The 14,546-nt window shown below is 47.4% G+C and overlaps 1 protein-coding gene across 1 annotated transcript in view; it reads right to left on the bottom strand.

Moving 5' to 3' along the window:
• ATP2C2 (ATPase secretory pathway Ca2+ transporting 2) overlaps positions 1-2,694 on the bottom strand; it is a 66,690-nt gene extending 63,996 nt beyond the window's left edge. Inside the window, exon 1 of the mRNA XM_016165925.2 lies at positions 2,494-2,694. Within this exon, the coding sequence (XP_016021411.2) occupies positions 2,494-2,592 (99 nt within the window). The 5' untranslated portion in view covers positions 2,593-2,694. The remainder of the gene's footprint in view (positions 1-2,493) is intronic.
• Positions 2,695-14,546: the final 11,852 nt, after the last annotated feature.

The following is a 14,546-nucleotide window of genomic DNA, read 5'->3' as shown; positions in this document are numbered from 1 at the left end:
GAGTCATTCTGAAAGCAGGAATTTCTGGTCTAACATTCTTCTTACCCAACCAATGTTCAGGTCAGCAGAGAGAAGCTTTTTTCCCAGTAATTAAGGGGGTTTCTCGAACATCTTTCTTTTCATTACACTGAAAGTGCAGCCAAAATGAGGTGTCTTCAGAGCCATGAGAACTGTGCTTAGGTTCAACCTCCGATGCTTCTAACTCTGGGTCCACCCTGGTCCCGGTCTCAACCACCTGCCCCCTGCCCAGTCACACTACTCTTTATTCTTCATCATACCTGAGGCCGACAGATCTTTAAGTAAACAACTCTTGATTTTTCCGTTGCCTGTTGGCCTCTCCCATGAACTTTGTTTTGTATGCAACTGTATCCTTCATGCCTGGCCCTACCTGTGAGCCCCGACATCGTTATTTCATATAACAATAAAACTTCCCTCAGCGTGAACAGCCCCAGGAGGAGACATAGTAATAACTATCGTTATAACTGGGGCGACCCAGCAAAGTGATCGGGAGGTTTGGAGGCTGCCCAGGATGCTGCATACGACAAGTGCTCATAGAAGAGGACTATTGGGGAAACAGTCACTGGGGCAAATTTTGCTTCTTTCTCAACTTTTCTTGAAAGAAAAAATTCAGATCAGAGGATGTAGTGTGAGAGCAAAGGAGGAGTCCGGGCTGTGAGCTGAGCTGGCAGGAAGCAGGTTCCCTCCCTCGTCACACTCCTCATTTGCCTGTATTGTAATTTCCTGGGTTTGCACAAGGCCACCTTCAGAGACAGGACACTTTGTGTCTCAGCCAGCCTCTGCTGCTGACTTCCATGGGTCACCTGTCTCCCTGTCACTCCATACTGCCAAGCCGTCACACACCCCTTAGGGATTCAGCTAAGAACATTGGTCCATAACCAGGTGGGCGAGACCCTTCCACCCAATACCTACAGACAGTTGAAGACCCGTCTCACCCTTTTTCAGAGGGCCCCCCTGAAAAGCCTTGGGGGCATGAAGTCTACTTGGTGTAGACTTCACCCCAGCATCTCTATTCATGTTATTTCATCCACGTACCTAGCACACCAGGCTACCTGGCACTCTGGGCTACCTGGCACATGTGGACGTCCCATAAAATCTGATCATAACCAACTACACATCAGGGGTGTTTGAAAAATACGCAGCTTAATGCAAAAATCAAAAGAAGGAAAGAAAAAAAAAAGTTACCTAGAAAAGGCAACCACGTTGGCGAACTAACTTCAAACTCCCTCAACAGAATACATTGCACAGCGTATAAGCAGAGAAATGAATTTTGGCAAAATAATCAAACCCTATGTCCAATCCATGCTTGACACACGTTACTTCAGAAAAATGGAGGTTATTTAAGAACGACTAGTTACAGCCCTGTGGTCCACCACCCTAGTGCCATAATTCCCATATTAACATCCATTTATAAACTACTATTTTTAAATGCACAAATATTTATGAATTATATAACTGAAATGTTTTGACTGCTGTCGTTCTTTAGAAGGAAAATTAAATATTTTAAATCAAATTTTTTTCCAGCTGATCTTTTTCATTAAAAAATAAATTTAACTTTGAAGTTTCCCTACACCAAAAGGCAGGAATGTAGTCTCATGAGCACTTCCAAAGGACTGCTTTAGGAATTGCATTTTTGAACGACTGATTAAGATTTAAAAAGAAAAAGAAATTGCAATGAACCAGAGATGCTTTTGCAGAAATTCAGTGCCCTCTGCTCTTGTATAACCTTGGAGTTTTGCTTACAAGCCAAGGAGAAACTTGCTGGATCACCACCGGTCACCACCTTCACATTAGGCTTCTCCAAGGGCGTTTTGGGGACAACTTTGTCACATTTTGTCTGCTGGTAAAAACTTCCCTGCCTGAGAACCCTGTTGGTTTATCCTAGAGGTCCCCTAAAGGTTGCAAAGTCAAACACACATAAATCTGAGTGGTTTTCAAAAAAAAAGGCGCTGGAGATGTGGGAAGCCAGACTAAAAGTACCTTCATTTCCACCGCTATTGCTGCTATTATTGCTAAAACATGCGCACAACAGTTTTCTGTTGCTGTTCTTTATCACATTGCCCTTTTTTTTTCTTTCCCCAATTCACGTAGCTTTTAAAAACTCATCTAGCAGTCTAGGCGTGAAGATCCGACAAGTTAAAATTCTCCGGAGTGGGAGAACCCTTGGTTAAGTTCCTAGCAAGTTCATTTGCTAGCTGTGTGCTCCTTGAAGGACATGTTTAACCTGTCTCGGTCTCACTTTCGACTCCGCAAAATGGGCTGGCGGAGGAGCGTTGAGTGGCAGGCGCGCCTGGCCCAGAGCAGAAACGCGAGTTGGCGTTGCTATGCAGACGGCTTCTTTCTAGAACCAGGGGGAGGAGGGCGGGTTGGAGGAGCGCAGTGCGCGGACCCGGTCGTGTGGTGGGGTAGGGCAGGGTGGCGGGGGGCGGCGGGAAAAGCCAGTCGCTTGCCCCGAGCCGGGTCGCCCAGACTCACCAAGGTTTCCAACTCGCCCCTCTCCAGCGGCTCGTACTGGTGGCCCGCGCCCGTGAAGCCAAGTTTCTGCAGGAACCTGGAGAAGCGTGTCTCGACCATGGTGAGCGGGCGGAGGCCCCTCGCCCAGCCTCCTGTCCCGCCGGCGGTCGCCCCTGCTTGCGTGTCTCGGTCCCTGGCAAGGCCAGGGAAGGCTGAGCCCGCCCAAACCTCCTGGGCCAGGTCCAGGTTACTAGGGAGCCGCCTACCTGCCCGCCGCAGGTGAGGCCCCGCCCCCGGCAGCACTCAAAGCACCTGGCTCCTCCCCGCCCCGCGAGCTCACCCGGGACTCTAGGGAGAGCAGTGGCCCGGTGAGGCGCTGGAGGCTGCAGCTGCATCTCAGAGCTCAGGCTGTTTCCCAAACTTGCCGGATCATGAGAGTCACCTGGAGTGGGCGATGGGGAAGAGGTGGGAAGCAAACGCTCGTTTAAGATGCTGATTCCCAGACTCCTCCCTGCCCTGAGTCCTTGGGTCTGGAGAAGGCTGGGCCAGGAAGCTGGACTAAAGTAGCCAAGTGATTCTCTCAGGTAGCTGAGTCGTCAATCCCAAGGTGCTGGGAGCATGGTGAAGGGCAGCGGAGTCAGACTCCTATCGCTGCTGTGCGGCCCTGGATAAGCCACCTGACCTCTCTGAGCAGCGGTTCCCTAGTCTGTAGTGAAAGGAGAAAGCCAAGACCTCACCTCCAGGGTGCGCCCCGGGAATGAAATCCAGGAGCAGGCTGTGTGGTCCTGGATGATTTCTGAGCCCTTTAGTCTCATCTCTAGAATGGGCTCCTGCGCTTGCCAATCATGGGACCTCGGCCAGGTGTAAGCTGTCAGAGCCTTAGTTTACTGACCTGTGAAACGGCCACCGTGAGAGCACCTCCTTCATAGTGAAATGGAGAGGATTTAATGGTGGTGTTACAGAGGAAGGGCTCAGGGCGGGGTGTGGCACACTGTATGTTGGTGGTATCAGCACCATCGCTGGGAAGCTGCTGGGCACAAATGCCTCCCAAATACATGAGTGAATGTGCAGTGTAGGAGCTGCCCAGCCTCCAAATGGATGGGCTGAAAAGCATAAGGGCTTCGGCTTCCCACGGGACTGGAATCCATAACAAGACCTAATGCTTAGTAGGGAGGTGGCTTTGGGGAAGGCTGCGCCATTCCTCTGTGCCTCAGTTACCTCATCTATAGAGTGGAGTTACTTAAGGACTACAGGACATGGTGTGTGTATTTATCCATTAAATTGTGCTGCCCATTTGAGCAAATATTTACCAGCTACCTCAACTGTTCCCCAAGGGGCGGCCAACTCAGCCCCATTTGTCCCGATGAGCAGTTCTAGTGGCCCTTCTTATCTCTCCTACGTCTTTCCCCTTTATAGAAACAAAAGAGGCTACCAGCACCATGCTGCCTGGGCCTATCAATTACAACGAAGGCCCAGGAATAATGGAAAAAGCAAAACTCTGGTGTGAGTCAGTCCAGATTTGAATCTCAGGCCTGTTCCTTTCAGCTGTGTGACCTTGGGCAACTTTCTTTACCCCTCTCCACCTCGGTTTACTCATCCACAAAGTGGGATAGCACTACCCACCTGATCAGGATCCCTGTAGAGACTAGATGGCACCCTCAAACCAAGTGATTTGGGGAGAGTTTGACAAAGACTATTTATAAAAGTGTGGGCAGGATGCAGTGAAACCAGAAGGGATTGTGCAATTGCCCAAGATTAGCAATGGTGAAAAAAATGCTACCGTCCAAGACCTGGAAGGCAAGAGGAGAGGGCAGTTACTTGGGGGAGGTAGGTGCGTAGAGCTGAGAACTTAATAGAGGGAAAAGGTTCTGAACGGAAGCCACAGGTGCAGGCTCCTGGGCCAAAAACCCAAAGGAGAAGGGAGGAGAGTGGCAAGTGAGTCTGTAGGAACAAAGAGGAGCTATCTGGAACCCGCCTCCAGTCCTGTTGTACTGAGCTAACGTTTGTATAGTTAGAGTACCTACTAAAACCTGACATTAGTAGGTCCTAAGGAAATTCACTATTAATAATATAAAAGAATACATGTGAATCAGTCTCAATTATTCCTTAGGTTCTTTCCAACTGGCATTCTGTTATTTTAAGATAGTGCTGGATCCACAGAAGAAACATGCCTCGTTAGCATAGACCTTCCTGCTTTCCCAAGGGTGTTAATCAGGTACCATTTCTCCAGGTGGTGCAGCACATCCAGGGAGTGATGTGTTGGCCCTCTCTCCCTTGAAAGCCCAGCCTCTTGGATCTGATCACCTTAGCCTCTGGTCCAACTCAGAGATGTCAAGGCTGGAATTCACAGATCAGATTTGAGAACGCCCAGGGCGTTCAGGAAGAAAACTCTGGGTAGTGGATATTGTGAAACACCTGGATCTGTTGAGATTAAAAAAAAAAATGGAATAGACCACAGAGAAAGCAATTAAAGAGATAAGTTATATGACTGGAAACAGCTGAATGGGCACCCTTAGGCTTACGTTCATTTTTGTTTTTGTTGCATTGTGATCAGAAGATGTAGTCTTCACACATGTCTATATTGTGCCTACGATAAATTAATTTTCTTAATTTATTAATACTTTGTCCCTGATTTGTATGTAAGTTTTGTAAATATTTCAACAGCGCTAGAAAAGCTGTCATATTCTTTTTTGTAAGGGTATTGGTAAGCTGTACTCTTTTTGTAAATTAGTTCTGTATATATTTATTCTTACATTTTAGTTGTATTGTCTTTATTTTTGACTACTCGATCTGACACAGAAAGATAATGAAGAATTTAATATTTCTCAGTTTAATTGCTTTCCTGTTCATTGTTCCATCGTATGTCTGAGTTTTTGCTTTTTGTATTATGCTTCATTGTTGGTTAGTACATAGGATATACTTGTTCATTGTAACGCTTGTGGTTAATGCCACCTGTATCTCATTAAAATGTACTCCTTAAAGTTTACTTTGTAGAGTTAATATTGCCACTGTTTCTTGCCCATGTCTTAAATCTGTGTGATCTGTACTTAATCTTATTTTTAGCTGTCTTGCTTCATCTGCTACCAGACCGTAAGTTATGTGAGAGCAGGGAACTCTTGCATCTTCATTGTCGTGCATCTACTTAGTGTCTGTCACAGTAGACAAAAATATTTATTGAACATGTCTCTCTTATGTTATAAACAACAGATCATTGACATTTGTTTTTCATCTAATTTGAGAGTATTTGCTTTATAATAGGGAAACGTATTGTGTCTACATTCTAATAGTTGTTACCATTAGACTGGTTACCATCATCCTCATTCGAGTCTCTTTTCCATGCTTTCTGAGGTAAGCACTCTGCTATTTGCTGTCGTCTTTTTGACTTCAGAATAAATAGCTCATTGAAAATTCTATCAGGAACTATTTGGAAGCATTTCAGAAATAGACACAAATATCTATAGCATCTCCTTTTATGTCCTCTTACAGATGTAAAGGATTTTGTAATTTTCATTTTTCTTTTTCTAACTTTTGCTGCTTTTCCTATTCTTATTAATTTAGTTTAACTACCCAAACCCTTATTTTTTTTGTCTTTTTTTTTTGTGTTTCCGCACTTTCTTCCAGAATTATACCCTGCTATTTATATTTGTTTTCGACATCCTTTCTTAGCTCTGTTACTTTGTATCCCACAGTCACCACCACTGACTTCAAGATTTTTTCCTTCAAGAGTCTACTCTCAAGGAATCAATTCAGACAAGACAATTGCTGGGAAAACTTCTGAAGTTTGCTGCTCAGAGTGATCCTGATGGTGCTTTTGGCCAGCATGAGAGTCAAGAGTCAAGGGTGGGACTCAGCCAAAAGCATCCAGCCTTTCCTGAAAATCTGCTCTGGGCACCTTGAGCAATGAGGTCACCCTCTTCAACTGCCATTCACTCTCTACAGGAAAGTGGTGTCATTCATTTCCCATAAATTATCTCCCAGCAATACACTCTGTGCAATCCCAAAGCACCTGAAATTTATTTGGCAATAAACCTCGCTCACAAATTAGTAAGTTGGCATTTGAAAGCATCCTTTTCAGAATGGGTATAATATACAAAGGGCATATTTTGTGTGTGTGTGTGTGTGTGTTTAATTTTAGAGCTTATTATGAAGTTTGGCTCTTTACATAAACCCTTGATTCTGTTTGTTTTTTTTAATGGCTGTGCACACAGGCAATAATATAATCATTTTTAGACTGTAAAAATGCAGTTTAGGGAGGTAAAGCTACTTACAGTCTTTCAGCAAATATTTTGAAGCATCTGCTATGTAGCATTGGAGATAGACCCTTGAACACAGTAGACTCTTTTCTGCACCCTTATGTATTATCTCCTACCGGGGGTCATGGGCTGCAAACAAATCAGTGTGTACTGCAGCATCAGACAGTGAATATAGTCGGTTGAGTAATGGCCCCCAAAAGCATATGCCCATGCCCTAATCCGTAGAAAATGTGAATGTAACCTTATCGGGAAAAATAACCTTTGAAGATATAATTAAGTTAAGGATCTCAATATGAGCTCATCCTAGATTAACTGGGTGGGCCCTAAATCTGCCTTATAAGAGACGGAAGGGGAGCTACACGGACACAGGACGAGGCCATGTGAAGACAGAGGCAGAGACTGGAGTGACGCAGCCGCAGCCGAGGACCACCAAAGCCACTAGAAGCTGGAAGAGGTAAGAAAGGGCCCTCTCTTAGACACTTTGGAGGGAGCGCGGCCCTGCTGACACCTTGATTTCAGACTTCCGTGCTCTAGAACTGGGAAAGCCCAGGTTTCTGTTGTTTTAAGCCACCTGGTTCGTGGCCACTGCTTCAGTGGCGCTTGGAACCTAGTGGAGTGAGTAACGCTGTGAAGAAACGTGAACACACTGGGGACGGGAGAGTGAGTGGCGCTTTTGTAGCTAAAGCAGTCAAGAGAGGTGACATTTGCGCAGAGACCTGAACGAGAGGCGAAGTAACCCTTGTGGATACCTGGCGGGACAATATTCCATGCACAGAGAAGGGAAAGAGCCAAGGTCCCAGGTGAAAATGTGCTTAGCTTGTATCACCATAGTGATTCCCACTTCTGGGCAGCAATTCATACATTTGCACCAAAACTACGGTCACACTTGCACACAGAGCCTGTTTCCAGGCACTATTTGGGTCATTCTCTCTTTGTCACTTCTGCGATAGTCAGTCACTGTGTGCTAAATGATGAGGGAACATTGGCTGAGCACTTCCTACAGCTCTGGGCCTTTCTGGGCTTCCCATGGGCTTAATCTACCTGGAAGACAAGGCATGGCCCTGTGGGACATGACACCTTGCGCCAAGAATGTGCCCTTGGATTTGTTAAATCTCAAGAGGTAACCGCCTAGCATAGATGCCATTGCCCTGTCCTCTTACACCTGTGGCAGACATCACCGTTCATGCAGGGGGTGACATTACCCTGTTGGCCGGGACAGGCCTGGGAATCCTTTGCCTTATTACACTTTAAGTAGCTACCAACAATATTTTGGACCTGGCACATGAATAAACCTATTTACCAAAAGGTTTTCAGAAGAGGAAGGAATGATCTTGGGATGGGGGAAATTATGGAACCTTCTAAAAAGTGGCAATGTGGCTGAAGGACAAGATCTTCATATGTAAAGTCCATAGTTTATACGAGGATTCATTCTTGGTGGTGTATAGTCTGTGGGTTTTGACGAATCCCGATTTCCTGTATCCACCATTATCATATTATACAGAATACTTTCACTACTTGAGAACCTCTTGTCTCCACTTCCTTATCCCGAACCCCTGGCAACCACTATCCTTTTTTTTTCTCTATAGATTTGCCATTTCCAGGCTGTCATATGGTTGGGGATTTGATTCCCTTTGGAAATCTACTCTCATTTTAAAAATTCAAAAGCATCCAGACCTGTTGCCCAGGGTCAAGAGAATTCCAGTCAAAAGCCAAGAAGCCCAAGACCTTCTCATTTAAACTCACCAGTTCATGCTCCCCATGGTCTGTTGGAGGTGACCAACCACCCAGTTCAGCCGGGACAGTTCTAGTCACCGAAAGTCTTAGCATCCTGGAAAATTCCTCGATTCCAACAGAGTTAGCGGCCCCTCCCCGCACCCAGCACTGTTCTGAGATCCGTGACTGCTTGTGTCACCCCCTTGCTACCTTCTCTTTTTCGGGTTAAAGTCCAGACACTTTTACATGCCACAGAAGAGCCACAGAGCCCTGGCCATACCAAACCCCTTCCCTTCTCAAAGGCCCCAGGTTTGTGCTCCCTCCTCTCCCCATTTGCCTGAGCTGTCCCCTCTGCCTGCAAGGCTCCCCAGCGACCCCCTCACCCAAACTCCCTGCTGAATTGTTGCTTCTCCTGAGAAGTGTCCCCTGATCCCTGGACCAAACGGGATATCCTACAAAGGGGGTCCCCACTGTCCCTATGGGTTCCATAAAGTCACAGTAAATTTATTGCACTTATGAGCTTAAAAGAAGATGCTGAGTGCAAACAGCTCAAATGTCCATCAGCAGTGAATGAATCGACAGGATGCGGTCCATCTATGCAGTGGAATATTACTCATCCATAAAAGGGAATGAAGTACTGATTATACTGCAACACGGATGATCCTCGAAGGCATTATTCTGTGTGAAAGACACTAAACACAAAAGGCCACATATTGTAGGATTCCATTCACGTGAAATGTCCAGAATAGACACCTTCATAAAGACAGAAAGCAGACTGGTGGTTACCAGGGGCTGGGGGATGGGGAAATTTGGAAGTATCGAGTTTCTTTTTGGGGGGTGATGACAATGTTCTGGAATTAAGAGGGGATGATTACAGGACCTCGTGACTATATGAAAACCCACTGAACTGCATACTTTAAAATGGTCAAAATGTTGACTTTTGTGCTACGTGAATTTTATCTCAATAATGATATATTTTAAAAGTAGGTAATGAATATGTATTTGTCGAATGGAGAATGAGTTACTATTTTAGTTAAACCAGGAAGCTTGATCAGAATTTGTATGTACAATTTCTGTTGACTTTTTAATATAATAAAAAGAGTTCAAAGTTCATAGTTACCCCCTTTGAAAGTTCCTAGAGCCCCAGGACTCCCAAGTTAGGCTGTGCCTGAAGGGGTGGGGTTAGCTCTGGGGGAGGCAGCTGGTAGGATGGGGTGTGACCTCCTTCACCCTGGTTTGGTGCAGCCTTCCCCAGCCACTCTCAATTCCCTGGGGCCGAGAATCTCTGACGGGGCTGGGAATCCCTTCAAGCAAGGAAGCGGAGAGGTGGTGGTCTCCTTCCTGGCTCCCCCTGAAGTCAGTCCCCATGCAGCAGCCTGAGTGACCCACAAAAGTGAACAGAGCATGCGGCTCCCTTGCTCGAAGCCCTCACGGCTTCCCACGGCAGACGCGCTTGCACACACACATCCTATCCACACTCACCCTGAAGTGAAGGGTGCTTACTATGGCTTTTTGCTTAAAGGATTGTATTTTGGCACCCTGGGCCAGAAATATGGGGTTCGTAGTCTGAGGCATGGTCTACACTGTGTCCCAAGACTTTCCCAAAGGATCAGGATCTGGTCACCTACCGGGGTAACTACTGGGAGAACACAGCCCTTACTTGCCCTGTTCCACTACTTCTGTTTCCTGGGATCACTCCGAGGAACACTGGGATCTCACCCTGGGATCCGGGAGCACTCGCAGGAAAATTGGACTCCTCACAGTGGCCGACAAGGCCCTGCGGCTACCTGGCCCTGTCTGTCCACCCCACTCCCCCTGCCCCAGCCAGCCCCACCCCCACCAGCCTCCTGGCTGTTTGTCAAACAACTTAGCTCCGTCAAGCCGCCTGGCCTTTGAACCTCAGGTATCCCTCCTCCAGAATGTTCTCCTCCCTGGTGACTCATAGGGTCCCCCCAAGTCAGGCCTCGACTTGAGTGACCCTTCCCAAGGGAAGCCTTACCCGTGCATCCCGATGCCAGCACAGGATCCTCACACTGCCCTGCTGGGTGTTCACTTTGCAATAATCCATGGAGCAGAACGTGTACTTTGTGTATTTTCCTAAAGGTAAATTTTGCTTCGATAAAAAAATTCTATTAAAAAAAAATTTAAAAGCAGATGTAAATTTAATAAGAAACAAGATATTAACACAGTCTTAAAGTATGTCCCCCAAAGATACTTATTAACTACAAAGGGAAAACAGTCCCTTTACAGTGGAGACACGTGGCAGATCCCACATTAACCAAGGAAACAGCATGACCGTGACCAGTGATGGGACAGATGACATTGTGTAGCCCCAGAAACGATGCGCCACAGAGAACACCGCATTACTTCTGGGGTATTCCTGGCACAGTGCTTAACAAATCCCATCCCGAAGAAACGTCACACCCACACTGAGGGGCATCCTAGGAAACAAATGGCGTATACTCTTCAAAAATGTTAACATCAGGAAAAACAAGGAAAGGCCACGGAATGTTCCAGATTTAAAAAGGTTGAAGAGTCCTAACAATCAAATGCAACTTGTGATCCAAGATCAGATTCTGGACCCAGAAAAAATGTTATCTTTTGCTATAAAGGACACTCGTGGCTCAATGGTGGAGCTGAGTAAGGTCTACAGATTCTAGCATTCTATCAATGTGAATCCCCTGATTTCGATCATTGTACTCTAGTGATGTCAGAGAATGTCCCTTTTAGAAAATGCACCCTAAAGGCTTTAGGGGTACAGCGGGGAAGGGAGTAGAGAGAGTACACACATGCGTGCACGGACTTGGAGAATCTGGCGAATATATGCAAATCTGGAAAGGTCACGTATTATATGACTCCACTGTGTAACATTCTTGACATGACAAAATTATGGAGATGGAGAACAGGTGAGTGGGTGGCAGCGGTTAGGGAAGGTGCAGGGAGGAGGGTGGGTGTGACTATGAAGGCAGCGAGAAAGACCTGTGTGGTGATGAAACGGTTCTGCATCTCGATCAAATGACATAGAAACCACGCGCCCACATTGTACCGCGTCGCTTTCCTTGGCTTCGGCAGGGCACTGTGGTAACGTAAGATGTAAGCGTAGGGGGAACCTGAGTGAAGGGCGCGCAGGGCCTCTCTGGGCAATTTTCGTTGCTTTCTGTGAATCTAATTATTTCAAAATAAAAAGTGTAAGAAGAGAGATAGCTCTCCTCTGTCACGCCACATTCCCCTATCCTGATTTGTTTTGCTCTATAGCTTTTGTTCACCGACTTCATTGATTTGTTTATGGTGACCACCAGGCCCTCCCCTCCCCCCACTGGCCTGATTATCAGCCCCATGAGGGCAGGCAGTGAATCTGTCTGTATCTTCTCTGCTTTATTCCCAGCACTTAGAAGAGTGCTGGCAAATAGTAGGTGCCAAATCGATAAATAAATAAGTCATAGCCAGAGGCAACTGAGTGCCCTGGCCACAGTGAAGTGAAGGGAGGCAAGACCAGGGACAATGACCACCTTGACACACAACGGCGCCTCAGGGAAGACAGGGCTCCCCCAGGGTGGCAGGACTCGATCTTGCAGCTACTCCTGCAGTAGTCAGCTTCCTCCCTGCTCTGGGTCTTGCTGCCATTTGTACCAGCCCAGACACAAAGAGACTCCTGGGAACCAGTTTGGGTAGTGAAGGAGCAGCCACTGTGAACTTAGTTTAACCAGTAGGAAAGCTAGTTCAGTTCATTCATTCAACTAATATTTACCAAGAGCCTGCAGACAGGAGAGGGGTTGCTTGCTGCGGGGTAATAACAAAACTAGGAAAAAAATACTGCTGACTTGGCTCCAGGCTCTATGCTCAGATTTCTGATCTCACTCGAGCCTCATAACACATACTATATTTACTGTCATCACCCTATATCACAGAAGGAGGAATATCGTAGATGATGTGGTCTTCCATTCAGATCCCCTGAGATCTTTTATGCGGAGAGGGCTCCCCCTTATAAAATCCAGTTGCTACAGGTCTTTGGAGGCCAGATCTGGCAGTGCCTGTACCTAGAACTGTCCTTACCCCCAGGGCTTCCCAGGACTGGAGCTCAAGAAGCCCAGCCCCTTGCCCCAAGGAAGGAGAATTCAGTGGGAACTCACCCATCAGAGCTCCCTGCTGGCCAGGCTCAGCCTGGGACCTGGCCTGAAATGATCCCTTTGCCTCTACTGCTCACCAGTTGCTGCTAGAAAGATGTCCTTAACAAACCACTTGCCCGTGAGTCATATCTCAGGCTCTGCTTCTGGGGAACCCGACCAGGGACAGAAAGGGAGGCACCACTGGTTGAGTAACTGACCACAGCCACACAGCTAAGAGAAGAATGAAAGCCAGAAGTTGTGTCCCTGGAGCCCGATGCCAGAGCCCACATGCTGCACTGCCTCATTCACAAACCTGTCTTGACCATGCCCCGCTGCCAGGCCCAGAGCCGATGACGGCCAGTAGGATTCTCAGACCCCTCCTCAGAAGCTCTCAGTCTATTTCCGAAGGCAGACTTAGCCTCGTTTATTTGAGCATTCGCCAATTCAGTATCCCGGATCTGCTACGTGCCTGCACCATGCTAAGTGTCGGGAGAGAGAGGACTTAGACATGGTCCCTGATCTCCAAGAGCTCTGGGGCTGGTGGAGAAGGAGCAAACCACGTGGCGTGTGTCGCAATGTCATCTGGCATGCAGGACTCAATCGGGGCACAAAGGAGCACGTGTCAGCCTCCCCGGGAGACTCAGACGGCAGGGAGCTGATGCAGAGCCGGGGCCAGAGAGTACGGAGGAGCCCGGCTGGGGAGGAGGGACGGAGACACAGTCTAGGAGAGGGGCAGTTGCACAACGTCCGGTTGGGGCTGGAAGGAGGACTCGTGATCACGGCAAGCAGGCTCTTGTCGCAGCTCCGGAGAAAACGCCCACAGCGCTGGCCCTTGCATCAGTCACTTCCTCCCGTGGAAGGCCCTGAGGTGGCGCCAGCACCCGGGCCCCAGTGTGATGGCTTCTCCATCTCTCGGAGACTTTGAACCACATATCCCTCACCCTCTCAGCCTGGGCCGCGCATATCTCTAAAAGAGGAACAATTACATACACCTTGCAGGTGGTCACGAAGGGTGCAGGAGGATTACCTGGCCCTGAGTGAGCCCCAGATAGAATCCAGCAGGGCTGCTAGGCGGGCTTGGGCAAGTTGGGCAGAGGTCTAGGGGCACCCATCACACGCCTGCAGTTGCTCATGGCAGAGAATAGGGGTCCTTTTCAAACCCCTGCAAAGCTGGGGGTTGGACAAGTAGCAGTGCCGCCTCTGGGAGCTGATATTGCTCATAGGGTCCCACTGCTGAGCCCTGCCTCGGGGAGGGGATCTTTGGTACCCACGCGTGAGCCCCACACTCAAGTGCCTTTCGGCAGGGCCTGGAGCGTCACACTCTTCTATGGGTCTTCGGGCCAAGTTGGGCAGTAGAGAGGACACGGTTGGGAGAGTGGGAAGGATTTCAGGAGACAGAAGGACTGGCATAGACACTCAGGGGGAAAAATTCACTCTGGGCCAATTCTCACTCTACCACTGGCTCTCGGGAGTCCTCAACAAAGCACCTCACTTCCTGACCCTCATTTCCTACAAGTGAGAATCGAAGGAGCATGCCCACCACCAGGGCTATTAAGGATGGTCTGAACCAAGGTGAGGCAAAAGCATCAAGTCCAATGCCTGCTGGCGACTTTGAGCTGAACATCCAACCACACTTCTTCTCCCATAGAAATCCCATCTTCTCAAAGTTATCATATTAGTCTTTCTATTTTGTTCAAGTTTTAAATGTTTCCTACATTTGTTTAAATTAAAGCCATAATTCTATTTATTCTTCAGAGCCTGTCCAGCATCATGGGATATTTTCTAAAAAGAAAAAAATATATATATCATTATTTTCTTGGTCTTAAATTTTTTGTCTTAGCTGTCAGTTAACTCAGTGCTGTGTTTAGCATCCAGTGAATGCTGAGCGTCATCTGGCTGTATCGGTTAGAAATCACACAGCTGCAAGCAGCAGAAAATGATTGGTTATTTCAAGCAAAAAGAGAATTTAGTGGAAGGATAACAGGTTTGTCAGGTCTATGCC

This window comes from Rousettus aegyptiacus, unplaced genomic scaffold (assembly GCF_014176215.1).
Source record: "Rousettus aegyptiacus isolate mRouAeg1 unplaced genomic scaffold, mRouAeg1.p scaffold_m13_p_14, whole genome shotgun sequence".
NCBI lineage: Eukaryota > Metazoa > Chordata > Mammalia > Chiroptera > Pteropodidae > Rousettus > Rousettus aegyptiacus.
The sequence above is the reverse complement of the archived record's forward strand: the minus strand, read 5'-3'. Positions and strand labels throughout refer to the sequence as shown.